The 14,690-nt window shown below is 39.5% G+C and overlaps 1 protein-coding gene across 4 annotated transcripts; it reads right to left on the minus strand.

Moving 5' to 3' along the window:
* Positions 1 to 676: 676 nt before the first annotated feature.
* Positions 677 to 14,098, minus strand: rabggta (Rab geranylgeranyltransferase subunit alpha). 4 transcript variants are annotated; one of them, XM_077535010.1, is made up of 17 exons: positions 14,023 to 14,098; positions 13,668 to 13,708; positions 13,415 to 13,525; positions 12,939 to 13,063; positions 12,680 to 12,867; positions 11,808 to 12,050; positions 11,153 to 11,236; positions 10,270 to 10,352; positions 10,089 to 10,184; positions 8,057 to 8,162; positions 7,515 to 7,566; positions 7,324 to 7,412; positions 6,335 to 6,423; positions 6,127 to 6,243; positions 5,931 to 6,044; positions 5,717 to 5,804; positions 677 to 1,773 (listed from the first exon to the last, which is right to left on the minus strand). In XM_077535010.1, the coding sequence occupies exons 2-17, from the start codon at positions 13,668 to 13,670 to the stop codon at positions 1,625 to 1,627; spliced, it is 1,737 nt and encodes a 578-aa protein (XP_077391136.1). In that variant the 5' UTR covers positions 13,671 to 13,708; positions 14,023 to 14,098; the 3' UTR covers positions 677 to 1,624. The 4 variants fall into 4 exon arrangements, with proteins under 4 accessions (XP_077391136.1, XP_077391138.1, XP_077391137.1 ...); XM_077535012.1 differs by having other exon boundaries at positions 14,034 to 14,088; XM_077535011.1 differs by having other exon boundaries at positions 13,668 to 13,750; positions 14,023 to 14,082.
* Between the last annotated feature and the right edge of the window lie 592 nt (positions 14,099 to 14,690).

Consider the following 14,690-nt stretch of genomic DNA (forward strand, 5'->3'; position numbering starts at 1 on the left):
CAAATTCACAACGACAAGTGACAAGTAGACAACGCCGCTATGATCAGCGTTATAAGCCTCAGCAATTAAAGCAACAATAATAAGAAATATTGAATAACAGCGTCTTGTCAAACAGTTTAGAATAGAGTTAGGAAATATTTTTAGTACATTAAGATAACACTTCAAAATGTGAATTTATGTTGCGGGTCAAATGAACCCAGTGAAAGGATGTTTGTTTTTTTAAGTAGTGACTGTTGTGGCTCATTACATGTAATCAACTATGAATTTGATTGGAATGGGGAAAAAAATGTAAATTATATTGACTGAAATGGAGAATAATGGATCTCATTAGGATTGAGTTTGTTTGATTTTTGGTCTATTTCTGACACGTTCAACCCTTCAGTTATGTTGGTGGTGAAATTGACCCACTATGTTTTTTTTTGTTTTTTGTTTTTTCTCTAAGACATTTAGAGGCTTATCAAGTGTAATTAACAACAACAACAACAACAACTTTGTTTGAGACACTTGTGTAAATTTTGGGTCAAATTGACCCAGGAAATTTCTGTTGTGCAAAGCAGGTTAACATAATATGGTACGTGATGTCATTTAGTAAGTTTTGGTCATGATACAACTATTGAAAAATGTGCATAATATTTTTTGGAGCATTTAAAAAAAAATGGATCGTTGTTTTGGGGCCTTTTTTTTTTTCTTCTTAAATGTAGGTTTTATTTGGTTTTAAAATATGTCCAGTTGGATGGACGATCTGGCAGGCTGATTGTGCTTCACAGGGAGGTGTTTTACTATTTGCTGAAGGCCTCAGTCCCAATTAGTGCGAACAGGCTTGATATGTAATTGCGTGATCTGGTTGAATGGTTTTCTAGTGTAGTATGTGTCCAACTTGTAGTACATAAGTGGTATGTGAAACAAAAAAACAAAAATCACTGAAAAGTACAGCTCGGTTGTATTAGACTTTTAAGTTCAATAAATACATTTCATTTTTATGAAAGTTCTGTTTTTGTATTGAATTTTTGTGTGCCAACACTTTTTAACTGTATGATTTAAATTGGTTTCAATTTTTCGAAATTTAAGCACAATGTTTATGTTTAAACTGCATAATGCTACAATGGCTTACGTGAATATTAAATGACATTTTAATGTATTTATTTTAGGTGGTACTTGGTGTAAAATATTTAAAACCGCAAATCTCGAATCCAATGAGCTCCGCCCACATTATCGCAGCACATGGAGTTTCATTACTGTTGCTTTAAGCGACTTTAAGGCTTATAAAACGTGATGATGCGGATCCATCCACACACTGCCAATTTGTTCCATTATTGGAGATGTTGTAGCATGCATTTGCAGGTATTAATAGACCTTCACTCACATTTTGAGAAAAAGCACTTATGACTCATGCACACACGTACACACAAACACACAAACAACACAGACTTTTCATTACAGGTGTTTTGATATCCGCCTTCAGAGGCATTCAGATGAGCGTGGGGCTGTTTTGATCAAATTCCGATCAAACAAGTGGAAGTGACAGCTTGAAAAAAAAAATAAAATCATCCACTCACTCCTTCACAAACCGGCTGCCAGCGGCGTTGTCTTTTGAGTGACGGGCCTGACTCCCGCCGCCGGCGCATCAGAGCAGGAGACACGTCACGGTAGGCAGGAGCTCTGCTAGACGCGACTCGGCGTCGGCGCTCTGAGCGACGGGGTTGCCGCGGAGATCGAGATGCCGCAGCTTGGGGCAGGTGGCGAGCGGCCGCAGGGCAGCCAGCGTGGAGATGTCTGAGCGTGCGGGGTTAAAGGAGAAGCCTTTGATGGGGGTGTTTTAGGTGAGATGCGGTGAAGAATACGCCTCATCATCTACAGGCAATGACACTAAAACAAAACGTGAAGCCCAAATAGAAACACAGTGAATAAAGACATTCAACACACATTAAAGTATTCCCTCACCCGACTCACATTCACTTTTTATAGTGCTTGTACTGTTCAATGTCATGGAAGATGATTTAATAACAATGTAAAGCATTTTTCACCAAGTACTTGTGTTATTCGATTATTTACATAAAATCACAAATCCCTTCTTAACGTAAATTGAACCTCCATTGTGGACTTAAAAAAATAAATAAATAAATAAATAAATAGTTGCCACTATTCTGCAAAATGTCTGATCTGAAATTCAATTTGATGTTTAAAAAAAAAACAAAACAAAAAAAACAGAGCTGAGATTCAAACCCATAAGATCAGAGAAGCAAAATTGTCAATCACATGCCCGCCCTGCCAGCCGAAATAATAACAATAATAATTAGCCTGCAACTTCAGTCAAATTTAAGACCTCCCCTTCATTAAGAATGGTCATTAAGAGAGGACAATACTGATTGGAGACCAGTGCTTACTCAGTGTCAAGTACGGGTACGAGCGCTATAGAAAATGCAAGGATGGATGGAGTCGGCAATAGGGGCTCAAAAATACGTGGAAATGACACATTTTACCATGGTTGTGATGGTTTTTTTCTATACCAAAATTGAAACAAATTCATCAAACATGATCCAAGGATTTTCTAAGGCAACATAGCAATCTTGTACAATGCACATTTTTCAATTATGGGACTGGTGGATTATTGGATTAAGTGTCATTGTTAATGAAGGACAAATAATGACTTCATTCTGGAAAATCCGATTTAAGCCTTTAAAGGCTCATTCATAAAAGTTGCATGAATTATAACTTGGACAATACGCCTAAATCTTGGCATGGTGTGATTTATTTATTTTTTTTGTTAATTACAACTGTACTCCTATTGTGTGCGATTTTGCGAGAGTCTCCTGTGCACAACCCCCTTCGGGATACCCCAAACATTTTCAATTGGAGGCGAGCACTGCCAAGACCAAGAAAATCAGTCTAAGCTTTTGGGAGACCTGATGGGAGTTTTTTGTTTTTTTTTTCTGCTGTGTGGCACAAAAATAGTATATTACACCATTTATATCCCACGGCCAAACAAGGAGGCAGCAGCACCATGCTTTGGGCTTCCTTTTTTGCTTGTGGAGATAGAGGGTGGCCTAAAACCCAAACTTGTCTGCAAGAAATCTGAAGAGAAGAAAATAAAAGTATTCTCGATTGGGCCCAGACCTTTGTTGAACTGAAAAAGAAATAAAAATGCTTTTGCCAAGTTCCTACTAAGTTTGGACTTTATTCATTAATGCCTACTTTGTTTACATTATTAAAACAAACAAACATCTATTTTAACAAGGGGTAAGACTTGCTATAGCCGCCGTCTTTACACAGTGAGCCTGTCCAAACAAAAGAAAAACAAAGACATACAGTAAATGCCTCCTAACTTTCAGAGCTCATTAATCGCTCCTAAGATTAAAGGAGGAAATGAAGCGCGAAGAGGAAGGTGCCGCAGTGGCTTAATGATGCCTGTTTGCTTTGTGAAATGGAAAACTTAAGTTGTGGACACAAAATCTATAAGGTGAATAAAAGTACTGTAAATATAACTACAAACCGCTAGTGGAGATGAATGGACCCTCGCAGCCACTTTTTCATGTGGAATGCTCAAAATGATAAAAGTTTGAAACATGGTCTAGGCAAAACAACTTTGCAATTTTGGTATTACGCATTCTTCATTATTTGTGGTAAATTAATAAATTTATTTTTTAGCCTATTCAGTTAAAGTCTAATATACCTGCTCCCAATTGGAACTCATTTGGACTACCAAATTTACTCACTTTATTGCTGTTGTGGAAAAAAAGCAATTTATCAATGTTTTTAGGAACATTATTTGGCTTTAACACCACACCTCCTCACGCTCATCAATGCATTTCAATGGTCGTTTATTACAGGCAGACTTTTGCTGGTCATAGGCCGACCCTGTCAAATTGCATTACTTTATTATTATGGTACTTGTATTACATTATTAACTTAATGTTTTAACATGTAATTGTAAAATTATCAGAATACATTTTTGAAGCAAGTTATCCCCCCTCCCTACCCTTGTTATTTAAGTCTAATTCTACAAATTTATTGCTCAATTTTATGCATAGCTCCTTGGAATATTTTTCATGTGTGCCGTGACAATAAACACATCAATCTCATTACATTTCTAGTGAAACTACGGGCCATTTTTTTCTACATTTCTCGAGGGCGCTATAAAATTAGTTTTTGGGGTCGTTCCATGGCAAACATACCACCCTGATTGGCTCATAAATGTGTAAAAAAATACATACATTATTTACATGGAATGTCTCAGCATGCCATCAGATGCTCAATCTTGTTTTGCAGCGATGAGCCAGGCACGCTCGGTCCTGATTCGCAAATTTCCTGAGTCACCGCCAACTGTGGGTGGAGATTAAATATAACATTCGGCCCCGTAATGTTGTTGATGTCCCCTAGAGCATAATGATAATGTGTAAACATAACACCACATCACACCACACAGAGGATGCTTTTGCCTGTACAGATTATTTTTTAGGTAGACTTTTCCGCTCTCACTGCGACTCTTTGCTTAAATGAATTGTTAATTTGGCCAACAAACACCTACAAAGATAATTAACATGTTGGCGGCACTGCAGTAGCTGAGTCTGGAAAGATTTAGCTGGAAAACCAGAGCGTTCATTGCAAGGTCAATTTCAATAACAGATGGACAATCGGGTAATTAAGACTGACGTTGCTCCTCTGTGTGAAGACAATTTCCCTTTTGGGTTCAATAAAGTACAATAAAAACCGACTAAAATAGGACCTGGTGGAGTAAAGTGAAACCAAATCATCATGTCCGGCTGGTTTGTTTGACTTTCTCTGGTGGTAATTAGCATTACAAAGTGTCTGTGGCAGGCATTAAGCATATTTTTTTTCTGAACCACAGCCTCAGCTACTGGATCTGCCCCACTGTCCCCGATGCAAATGGACTGTAACTGTGCCAAAAATAACTTCATTGCTACCCATGTGCCACCCCGACAAAGTTACAATATGAACACTTGCAGCCAGCTACAAGAATTAGCGGGATTTGCTACAGAAGCAGATCACATGGTAAAGTGGAAGTCAATCTTAAAACATTTATTGACAATAATGATAATAATAATAATAATAATAATAATAATATTACATTTGTGGAATATGAGTTAAGCAGCAAAATCTAGCTGTTTTTTCCAGGGGGCGGCCATTTTGCCGCTTACTGTCAACTGATGACATCAAAGTTGCTCACTCAGGAAACAACCAATCACAGCTCGCCTGTTTTATGAAGCTGCGCTGTGATTGGTTGTTAGCTGAGAACTGAGCAACATTGATGTCATCTTCAGTCGACAGCAGGTGGCAAGATGGCCGCCCACTGAGATGGCTGGGGGAAAAAAACCCCAGCTGTATTTTGCTTTAGAACTCATATTCCACAAATGTAATATTAATCAAAATGTCATATTTAGACGAGTGAGGTCACATATAACATTATTGTCAATATTTTTTATTTATTTTTTTACTTACCCTTTAACTAGTATGGCTCCAATCCACTCTGATATTACTTCACAGAGAAAAGAAGAAGAGAACTAGCTACTGACATTTTGAGTTATTAAAACAAAATCTACTAAATATTCTGACAGTCGAGTGGTCCCTGCCTTTTAGCTGTGATAAGCTCCAGTTAGCCTGACACGAAAACAAAACCCAGCATACAAAATTGATGGATGGAGTGCCACAACTGCACTCAAGTGGCAAATAAAGGAAAATATTGACGTATGAAGGATACTGTTGTTCTTCAAGAGGACCTCCTCCAGTTTGGGCAGGCAGTAGACACCTTCCAAGTCTTCTATGGAGTTGTCATCAGCCTCCAACACCTAAAGGAATCGAGGGCATGAAGTTGAATGGGAAATATTGCAAAGCACACAGAAAAGAACAAACATCAGCAAATGGAACAAGCACAGTCCCGGCAGGACAAATATTGAGGTTGCGTCTTTTTTCACCTCCAGGCACTGTAACATGGAGAAGTGAGCGGAAATGCGCCGCAGCTGGTTAGAGGACAGATTGATGTGAGTGATGAGGAGCAGCTGGTCCAAATGGCACAAGGTGGTCAGGTTCTGTTGCGTGTGGAAAGAAGCCAGAAATGACTCCACCATCTTGGCGACTGAGTGGCGGGAAAATGATTTTTTGTGCGCAAACCTTATCGGAGATGCTGAAGACGCGCACTTCAGCATACTCCATTTTCAAAATGGTGTTTTCGATCATAAATTTGCTGCACAGGTCGCTGTAATAGGCCGAGCGCATGGAGTCCACTTCCTGAGGGAGAGGAGGTCATGAGCGCGTTGCGTGTGAATACATCTCCATTTAATGGAATGCACGCCAAATTGCTGTTGGTGCTGCTGCTTACTTTGAGAGTTTGGAAATGATTGAGCGTCTCCTTTTCGTAGCCAAGGGGGTCTAGCGCCCTCATCAGGAGGATAATGGTCAACAAGCACCCTGCAAGGAAAAGCACAGATACAGTCAACACAAGAGCAACACTAAATTTTCCCCAAAAAATGCAGACAACTATGATCCTAAATCATATTACTACTTCAAACTCATCTTCCAAACATTAACCTTGATATAAATGGCTTACAAATTATTTAATTTTGATAAAAATGTCATTAGCCTTGTAAATGTAGTTACTCTGATATTCATATTTCAAAAGATGTGTGTTTTTGTTTGTTTTTTGGAACACCATATGAAGCAGATAGCAGCTGCTATCTATGATATAACCTCAGCCAAGCTTCTCATACAAAACCCACATGCAGGCGATTTAACACAACCACTGCCAGTTTTGAAATGAACCAAAAAGCCAGCTATGCTTGGCTGGAGACCAGCGGCGAGACCTGGTGCTCTCTGCCCTCTGCTTTGGGAGGCGCGCCATGCCAGAGCGTCTGAGTCTGAGCCAGACGCATCTGCACCAAAATTTCTATCTGCTATCTGAAGCCAAATGAGGACTTGCTGAGGAATGACTTTGATATAGCGACAAATTAATTTGCCAGACAGCAGCGCTGATATCTCCGTGGTGGTGTTCATTCGATAAGGTCGATGTGACCTTGTATTCGTACGCCGCCCAACAAACTAGCTCATTACGCACTCTAAACCTCGAATTTCGGAATGACATGAACCTATGGGGCTATTATTCACAATCATGCCAAAACACGTTTATCCAGACAATGAAAGTTCTTCTGATTGAAAACTGCACCATTGCCGCAAGGTGCGACCAAAAAAATTATTTATTAATCTCTGTGAACAGCACCGGTGGCGAGACAGTGCCGAGCAGCAAATAAGACTTCCCAGTTCTGTGAGACGCACACGCGCACAAAAACAAATAGAATCAAATAAAGCACTTACACTTATTGAGCGGCTCCAGTTCTAGCAGCTGGTTACATGATTGTAACTCAGACTGCAACACCGAACTCTTCTCCACAGAGAGCTCACTCCTGTGGAGGGGAAAAAAAAAAAAAGGGACAACACTTTTATATTCTAAAAAGAAATCCGGAGAGGATAAAAAAGCCTGCTTGCATCATCGACCAAATCATTACCTGAAGAGCTCCTGATCCGTGGCAGAATCGCGACACCAACTCTCATTTCGACCTGAGGAAAGTGAACTTTTGTTTTGAAAGTTGCACAACAGTCTTTTAAAATACAAATAAGAAACATCGTAATTTTCAGGGGGTAATGTTTGAATGTCATTATCTTCATCTTATGTTGTAATGCGTTCATGTGTAGTTTAAAAAAACAACATGCATATTAATCAGTCGGGCCCTAATTGTAAGTTCATTGCATGCCACACATATGTTGGTGCCATCGTAAACAGAGGGGAATAGGAATTAAAATGTCAGAAGGGGTTTATAAAGACCCCAAGGGACAAAGTAAAGAACTTAGTGCTTGTTCTTGTTGAGTGAGAGTCAAGTTGAGTTCTTGACACTGATGGACCATTTTTGACTTGCTGTGCTCTGCACCAATTGTACGTTTATAAAGGAGCATTCACTTGGGCTAACTGTGTGACACTCACTCTCCATGCTGGTTCATTTGAATCATTTAATAAGCGTAAAGAGATGGACAAATACAATTAGTGCTTCACCTGTGTACAGAGCACAGTCTCGACGAGTGTGTTTTTCGGACCAGTGCACCGTCAGATTGAGTTCATTCGAGATGTCGCTGATGGATCCCGGAGGAAGATCGCAGATCTGAGTCATGGTTAAGAACGTTAAACAGGGGGAAAAAACAAAACAAAACTAAATATAGTTAAAAAAGTGAGAAGAATAACTGAAACCAATTTGCAAAAGCGAGCTGGTCCCTTTGCGTGAGTCTGCATACTAAAAGGCAGCTCGTTAAAGGCGAGGGCGCAAGCGACTAGCTTTAAGATTTCTTTTTTTTTTTTTTTATCTGAAGCCACTAATGGGAGGCACACTAACCGCTGATATATCAAGCATTCTCAACCACACCGCTCCTCCAAGGACATTAAATTTGGTACCACTGACTATTTGCTTATTAGCAGGCTTAAGAGCATACTTTCCCCAGAATGGATTCTCATCAATTCCGAGCTATTCAAGTGCCATTCTTTTTAAGGACTAGCCACTCCCAGAAGGACTTTCCTGCCAGGACAAGCTGCAAGAACTTTTTAGCCAATAGCTCTTGTACGAAGTGAACACTTAATGTCTTCGTTGTTGGCAACTTAACAATTTTATTGCTACATTTAGCAACTTTTAGGACCACCTTTGTAACTAGCAACAATGCCGACAGTGCACCTCATATTAACAACATTCTTATTTCCTACACAGTAGAGGAAAAAAGGGGATTTGTTGCGTTAATCATTTGGGAGTAGCAACTTGGGATTGCTAATATTAGTTAGCGGTTGGTGCTCCAAATTTTAGTACACTTTGAAAATACTGAAAACTGACGCAAACGCTAATCATTGCAATGTTAAATAAAATTATAATCAGTCGCATAAAATAAATGTAAGATATAGATAAACGTATCACTATTTAATCAACACTGACCAAAAAAACGTGCTCACAGATTTCTTCGCACCCAGCCTTTGACATCCGTGTCGGGTTTAGGAAAGCAGCCCCAGAACAAAACTAAGCCTGCTGCTTGTGTTTGGTAAAGTGTTTTTTTTTTTGTTTTTTTTTGCACGCACAGCCTAGGAAACATTTTTGGGACCCTTTTGTTAAAAACAACAAAAACATTTTGGCTTTTCAATATGCATTTTGGCCAATTTTGCCAGTTTCAACTTATTTCAGTGATGATTGTGGGTTTTTCCATTCTTTAATAAAATGGTCTGTGCCAATTGTAGAAAGAAAACAACACACTTTGCCGCACGTGTATGTGGGTGCATTTTAAAAAAAATCAAAGTAATTTATTTTAAGGAGAACAAAAAAAATATTTTGAAATGATGAGGTGCTTTTTGGAACAACCGTTTCTAAACATTTTTGTATGAGCTAAGTGTATTGGGGGTTTTTTCCCACTGGTCATTGTCTCTAGTCCTCACAAAGAATGGGCATTCTCAAATATAACACCCACAAAACCGCTCGACAAATGAGCAACCAACAGTGTTTTATGTCACCCATATGACATGGGTGGCACAATTGGAACCGCGGCTATGCTGGTAGAAATTTGGCTCCTACTGAGAAACCAATCAGAACAAACACTATAGAAAACAGATGAATGTAATATCGGTTGGCCATTTTTCAGGCTACTCCTAGCGGAAGCCCTGCAGGCAAGCCAAGAGACTTAAATGGAATTGCACCTCATCGGTTATCTGGATTTGTAAAATAAACACTGTGGTGTCTTGTGCACAACTGACAAGTTGAAAGAAAGGAAAAAGCAAAGCCTATAAGCAAAACCTTTGGGGGAAAGTTCTTTTTGTGATAGTGGTAAAAGGAACATCTCGGTACACAGACAATCTTATCAGCAATTCAGTTAGGTCCTACTACGGTAACTAGCTGATTAAACAAGATGCTGTGGGAATTGAAAACGAGAAGGGAGCAAAGCTGACTGAAGCATCTCTCCACTAACTGCGACTGTAAGCTGGAGTCTATCCCGGCTGACTTGAAGTGATCGGCCAAACAAGCATTCACACTCCTCATCACAGTTTGGACAGAAAAGGATACCCAGACAGGACAATGTTTAAATCGTGGGTGGACGCTCCTCCAGTCCACTTGTTGCGGCTGACCATCCAACACCAGCAGCAGGCCACCGGACTGCACCTGCATGAGAGCATGCGGGTCAATAAAACATAACAATATGATGACATAATTAATACCCAACAACAAACAGGGGCTTGTAACTCACCTGGACCGGCCTCGAAAAGGCAACAGCCACCCTCTCTTCATCCCGGCTGATGAACACACAACTTATCATCTCTTCACGCTCGGCTGTCATGCAAAAAGAAAGATGCATGAATTAAGTTGTGACCATCACTGAGTTCAACGACAGTAACACACTTAAAGACAATCACACAAATTTAAACACACAAAATCACACATTGTAAAATAAACTTTAACTTTAACACACTTGAGAACACGCCCACACACTTGAACACACATGGACATAAACGGAACTGAAACGCCACTCAAACGCATACTTACCCAAATACGCACTTAACTCATTCAAACCCAAAAATGCATAAATATGTTTTTTTAATACTTTGTCCTTTACTCCCAAAAATGTATTTATACGTTTCTCCACTTAGATGGGCAGTCACTGATACTTTACTTTTTTTTTATGCTAGAGCATACCAAAGGCTTTGATACAGCTTTTGACAGGAAGAGGTCACTTAAACCAATGTTAATTATTACAAAAAAAAAGGCCAGCAGGTGGCAGCAGAGTATAAGAGATCAGTCAGGGTCATGTTGCAAAACACTTTTTCCCCACTGTTTTCAACAGTTTGTGAATAATGATGACACTTAGCTATATTATAATGCTAATTGCTGCAAAACGGAATCAGATACAAATGTACTATTTTTCCTGATGAAAGAAGAGACTCTAATCTTTTGGTTGGTTCCATGTTTTTATAGCAATAGGACAGAATATTCTGTAGACCTTGCAAAATCAGTCAGTGAAAATCGCTGGGAGTGAATGAGTTAAACACCCTCAAATACAAACAAAAAATGCTACACACACATATGTGAACATTTTTTTTAAAACACATGCACTCATACGCACACAAACACACCTCTGCCAAGCAGCCAACGATAGTAGAACCAAGCACTCTGGTCATTGGGGTCGGTGAAGAAAGCGTTTTGCACAAGTTCATATTCTGAAAAGGAAAAAACGCATGCTGTCAATATGATCAATTTCCCAGAAAACTTAAAATTTATTTCAGTTCAGTTCAATTTAGCAGTTCATTCAGTCAGCCAAGCTACGCGCATGACCTTGTCTTAAGTGGAGTTGGGTGAGAAAATAGGTTGAGTTGTGACAGCCACATCCCAAGGGCACATGGGAATGTGGCTGATGCAACTACAAAAACAAGTATGCAACAATGCAAAGAAACTACAAGATTCAATTTGTGAACAGATCTCATCAATGATCCTCGTTTAACAGTTTTCGCTGTTCGTTTTGCTTCAGTGGTGCGAATAGTGGGGAATTACTGTAGGTCGCCGTCACTTTCTTTATTGACATGCACCGTTTCTCCTGCGTGTAATAAGTCTGCTCTAAAGTACAGTGCTTACTCATTCACAACTATGTCGGTGGAAAAATAATAGTGAACAATATTCTTTGCCTGCAGGAGTGGAAGACTTTTAAATGAAAGATATGTCTTTAAATTTTAGAGTCAGACTGCCCCCTGTGGGTGGTTTCTGTGTACTACCTCCCGCCTGCAGCAGGTTTACCTTTGAGAAGCTGCTCTTCACAGACGCGATGGGAGTGGGTCTGCGGCGAGGGAGGAGAGGAGCCCGACGGGGGGGCCGATTCGGGAGACTGCGGGTGGAGCAGCGGCAACAGGGTACTTCGGTAATGCCAGCTGGAGTAGTTGGAAAAGTTGGAGCCGATGAGACGATCGGTGAACTCTAACTCCTTTCCCACGGGGACGGCGGATTTCTTCACGACGATTCGGCGGTAATCCCAGCAGTGAACTGGCGGAGACAGTGGAACATGGGCTGCGGTTTCAGATAAGCGTAGCCTACAAAAGGTTTTTCCTACTTGATTAAGAGGTGGCTAGAAAGCCAAAACATGGCCCAGCATGGCCTTCTTTGCTGACCTTGACACTACCGTATAAGGCACACGTATCAAATGAAAGGTCTGGGGGGGCGTGATCCGGCCCACTGTATAATTTTATGTGGCCCACAAATGAAAATCATATGTTGATTTCATGTTTCTTGCAAACTGTCTCCACTTACCAACACTGAGATGAGATTTTGCTTCCTTAACAATTATCCCTTTAAAATAAATTGAAAAATTCTTCTGATTTTATACTAGTTATCCACCAATTTCTTGTGAATGATGATGTGGCCCAAGACAAAGTTATGTTTGACACCCTTCGTATAAACACTGACATGCATTTAAAACCCAATTTCCACTATTTGTTGCATGAAATTACATAAATTTATTCCCAAAATTCTATTCCGATCATATCATCCTGTATTGCTTGGTTGCACTGATTCCAATAAAGGTCACAAATGGTACCAACTATCTGCCTCAATTTCAGCGAAGAAAAATCCTGTAAGCATAAACTAGGATCTTCTCTTTAAATGGAATCACTCACAGTTGCGGTCATCCAGGCTGAGGCAGCGGTCACACAGGCTCAACTCTTGGGCCCAGTCCATTTGAGGCGCCCGTTCCGAGACCCAGTTTCGGTGGTGCCAGCTGCCATATGACTTTGGGTTGACTTTCAGGCAAGACTCCAGAAAAGACAGCTCGGCCTGGTACATCTTTTGTACTTCGCTCTCGTCTCTGAAAGCAAAAGTCAACCAAACCTCAAGGGACATACAATTCATAAAATGTAAAATGGTGGCTGAGCTCACTTGATGGTCTCCTGATGCATGAGGATCTCTCTTCTGTAATTCCAAAGGGTAGCAAAGTCAGGGTTTGACGATAGCAGCTGATGGCTCAGGTGGAGGGCCTCTTCGTCACAAACGCCCTCCTTCCTCTGTCATGACAACATTTTGGCATTATGGCGAATCTGTTTATTGCGGGGGATAAACTCAAGACTCACCTGTAATAGGTAATGATCAACAATATAGTCAGACCACATCATTGTTTAAATGTTTTTTTTTAACTTGAAAATTTCCATTAAAAAATATTAAAATTGAAAGTGAAATTGATATTTTTTGTTATTGAAAAATACAAATTGCTATAAGTCACAAATGTCCACAATATACTGTACTTCGGATTTGTACAACAATTATGTTATGCAGGACCACGGTAGGTGAACCACAATCTAGTGGGGGAGCACTATATTCCTGAATAAATAAGGTGATTTATATTGACTATAAAGTACCTTGGAAAAACAGGCATCACGTGCTGCTGTATATATCTTTAGTTTCTTCTCCCGTTCCTTTCTTTTCTCCTCCTCTTGCTGGGCAGTGGACTTTATCTTTACTCGACCGTGCTGTGAACAATCAAAAGGGTAAGAAAGGGTAAGTTATTCATTAATTGGGACTTTTTTTAATTATCTATTTGTCACGTGCAAATATTATAGTGTGAATAAATATGTGGCTTAGGCATTGGCAACTGAGGCATCCATAACTCACCATTTTTTTTTACTGTTTAGGAAGGAGACTTTCCTCAATATCTGGATGTCATGCCATAAAAAAAGAGATATTAAAGGTTAACCCTGTTTAATAAATCGAACACAAAAACATAAGGTTGACATTAGAGCAGACTTATAAGTCGAGCATCTGTAAGATGCAACACAGTTGATAAAATGAATGAAAATTTAAGTTAGCGTCCTAATTAGCTCCGTTCCCAGTAAACAGCAGGCAGTTATTTGACAACAATAACAGCGCACTTCTACTGAAAACAGAAGGCCATTTGTATGGAATTAAAAAAATAAATAAATAAAATAAAAGATGAGACGCCAAATTACGTAAACAGAAAGACACGCACCTCGTCTTTACCTTGTTGTGCTGTGAATATTTGAAAAAGAAATTTGATTCATGACAGTCATTGGCGTTTACTTCCGTCTCATAAATATGATGTCACCGGTTTACAGCCGCGCCGTTTGCAGTATTTTGCTGACCTCTAGTGGAGGTTGTTACATACCGGGCAGTGGGCACATGGGCACTCTAAATTAAATTTTAAATCAAGCAGGAAAAAATAGGGTACAATACTTTATTGTCCAGATATGCGTCAATGTACTCGGTTTCATTTTCGTTTGAGCTCGTCTCAGAAAAATGCACTTTGGCTGGTTAAAAAGGGTTTTTTTCGCATCTATTTTTAGATATGACGTATAGAGTGAATTCCCCTTTATCCGCTTGAAGAGGACAAATATGTTGGCAGTAAAAAAAAAAAAAAAACATAATTGGGAATTAATAACTTACTGTACTTCTATTCAGACTGTGAAATCGATATTCTTGTGGTGTTTCTAATTCGTTATAAGTCGGTCCACACAAAAGGAAATTGACATCGAGTTCTAAAATGTCGGAACTTCCTTAATTCTTGACGTATTGACAAAATGTAAACACATTTTGCTTCTTTTTTTTCTCCTCAATCTCTTTTCATTGACATTGGTCTTACTGAAGCAAAAAGTTTAGTTTTATTTTTTTTTGTCACGT

Source organism: Festucalex cinctus, chromosome 10 (assembly GCF_051991245.1).
Source record: "Festucalex cinctus isolate MCC-2025b chromosome 10, RoL_Fcin_1.0, whole genome shotgun sequence".
In the NCBI taxonomy this organism is placed as follows: Eukaryota; Metazoa; Chordata; class Actinopteri; order Syngnathiformes; family Syngnathidae; genus Festucalex; species Festucalex cinctus.

Excerpts from the sequence above, each read along its gene's own strand:
- rabggta (XM_077535010.1), bottom strand. Across the intron at positions 6,424-7,323 it reads ACTGGAGCCGCTCAATAAGT|GGTGCTTGTTGACCATTATC; the intron begins GTAAGTGCTTTA and ends TTTTCCTTGCAG. Across the intron at positions 5,805-5,930 it reads CCATGTTACAGTGCCTGGAG|GTGTTGGAGGCTGATGACAA; the intron begins GTGAAAAAAGAC and ends CGATTCCTTTAG.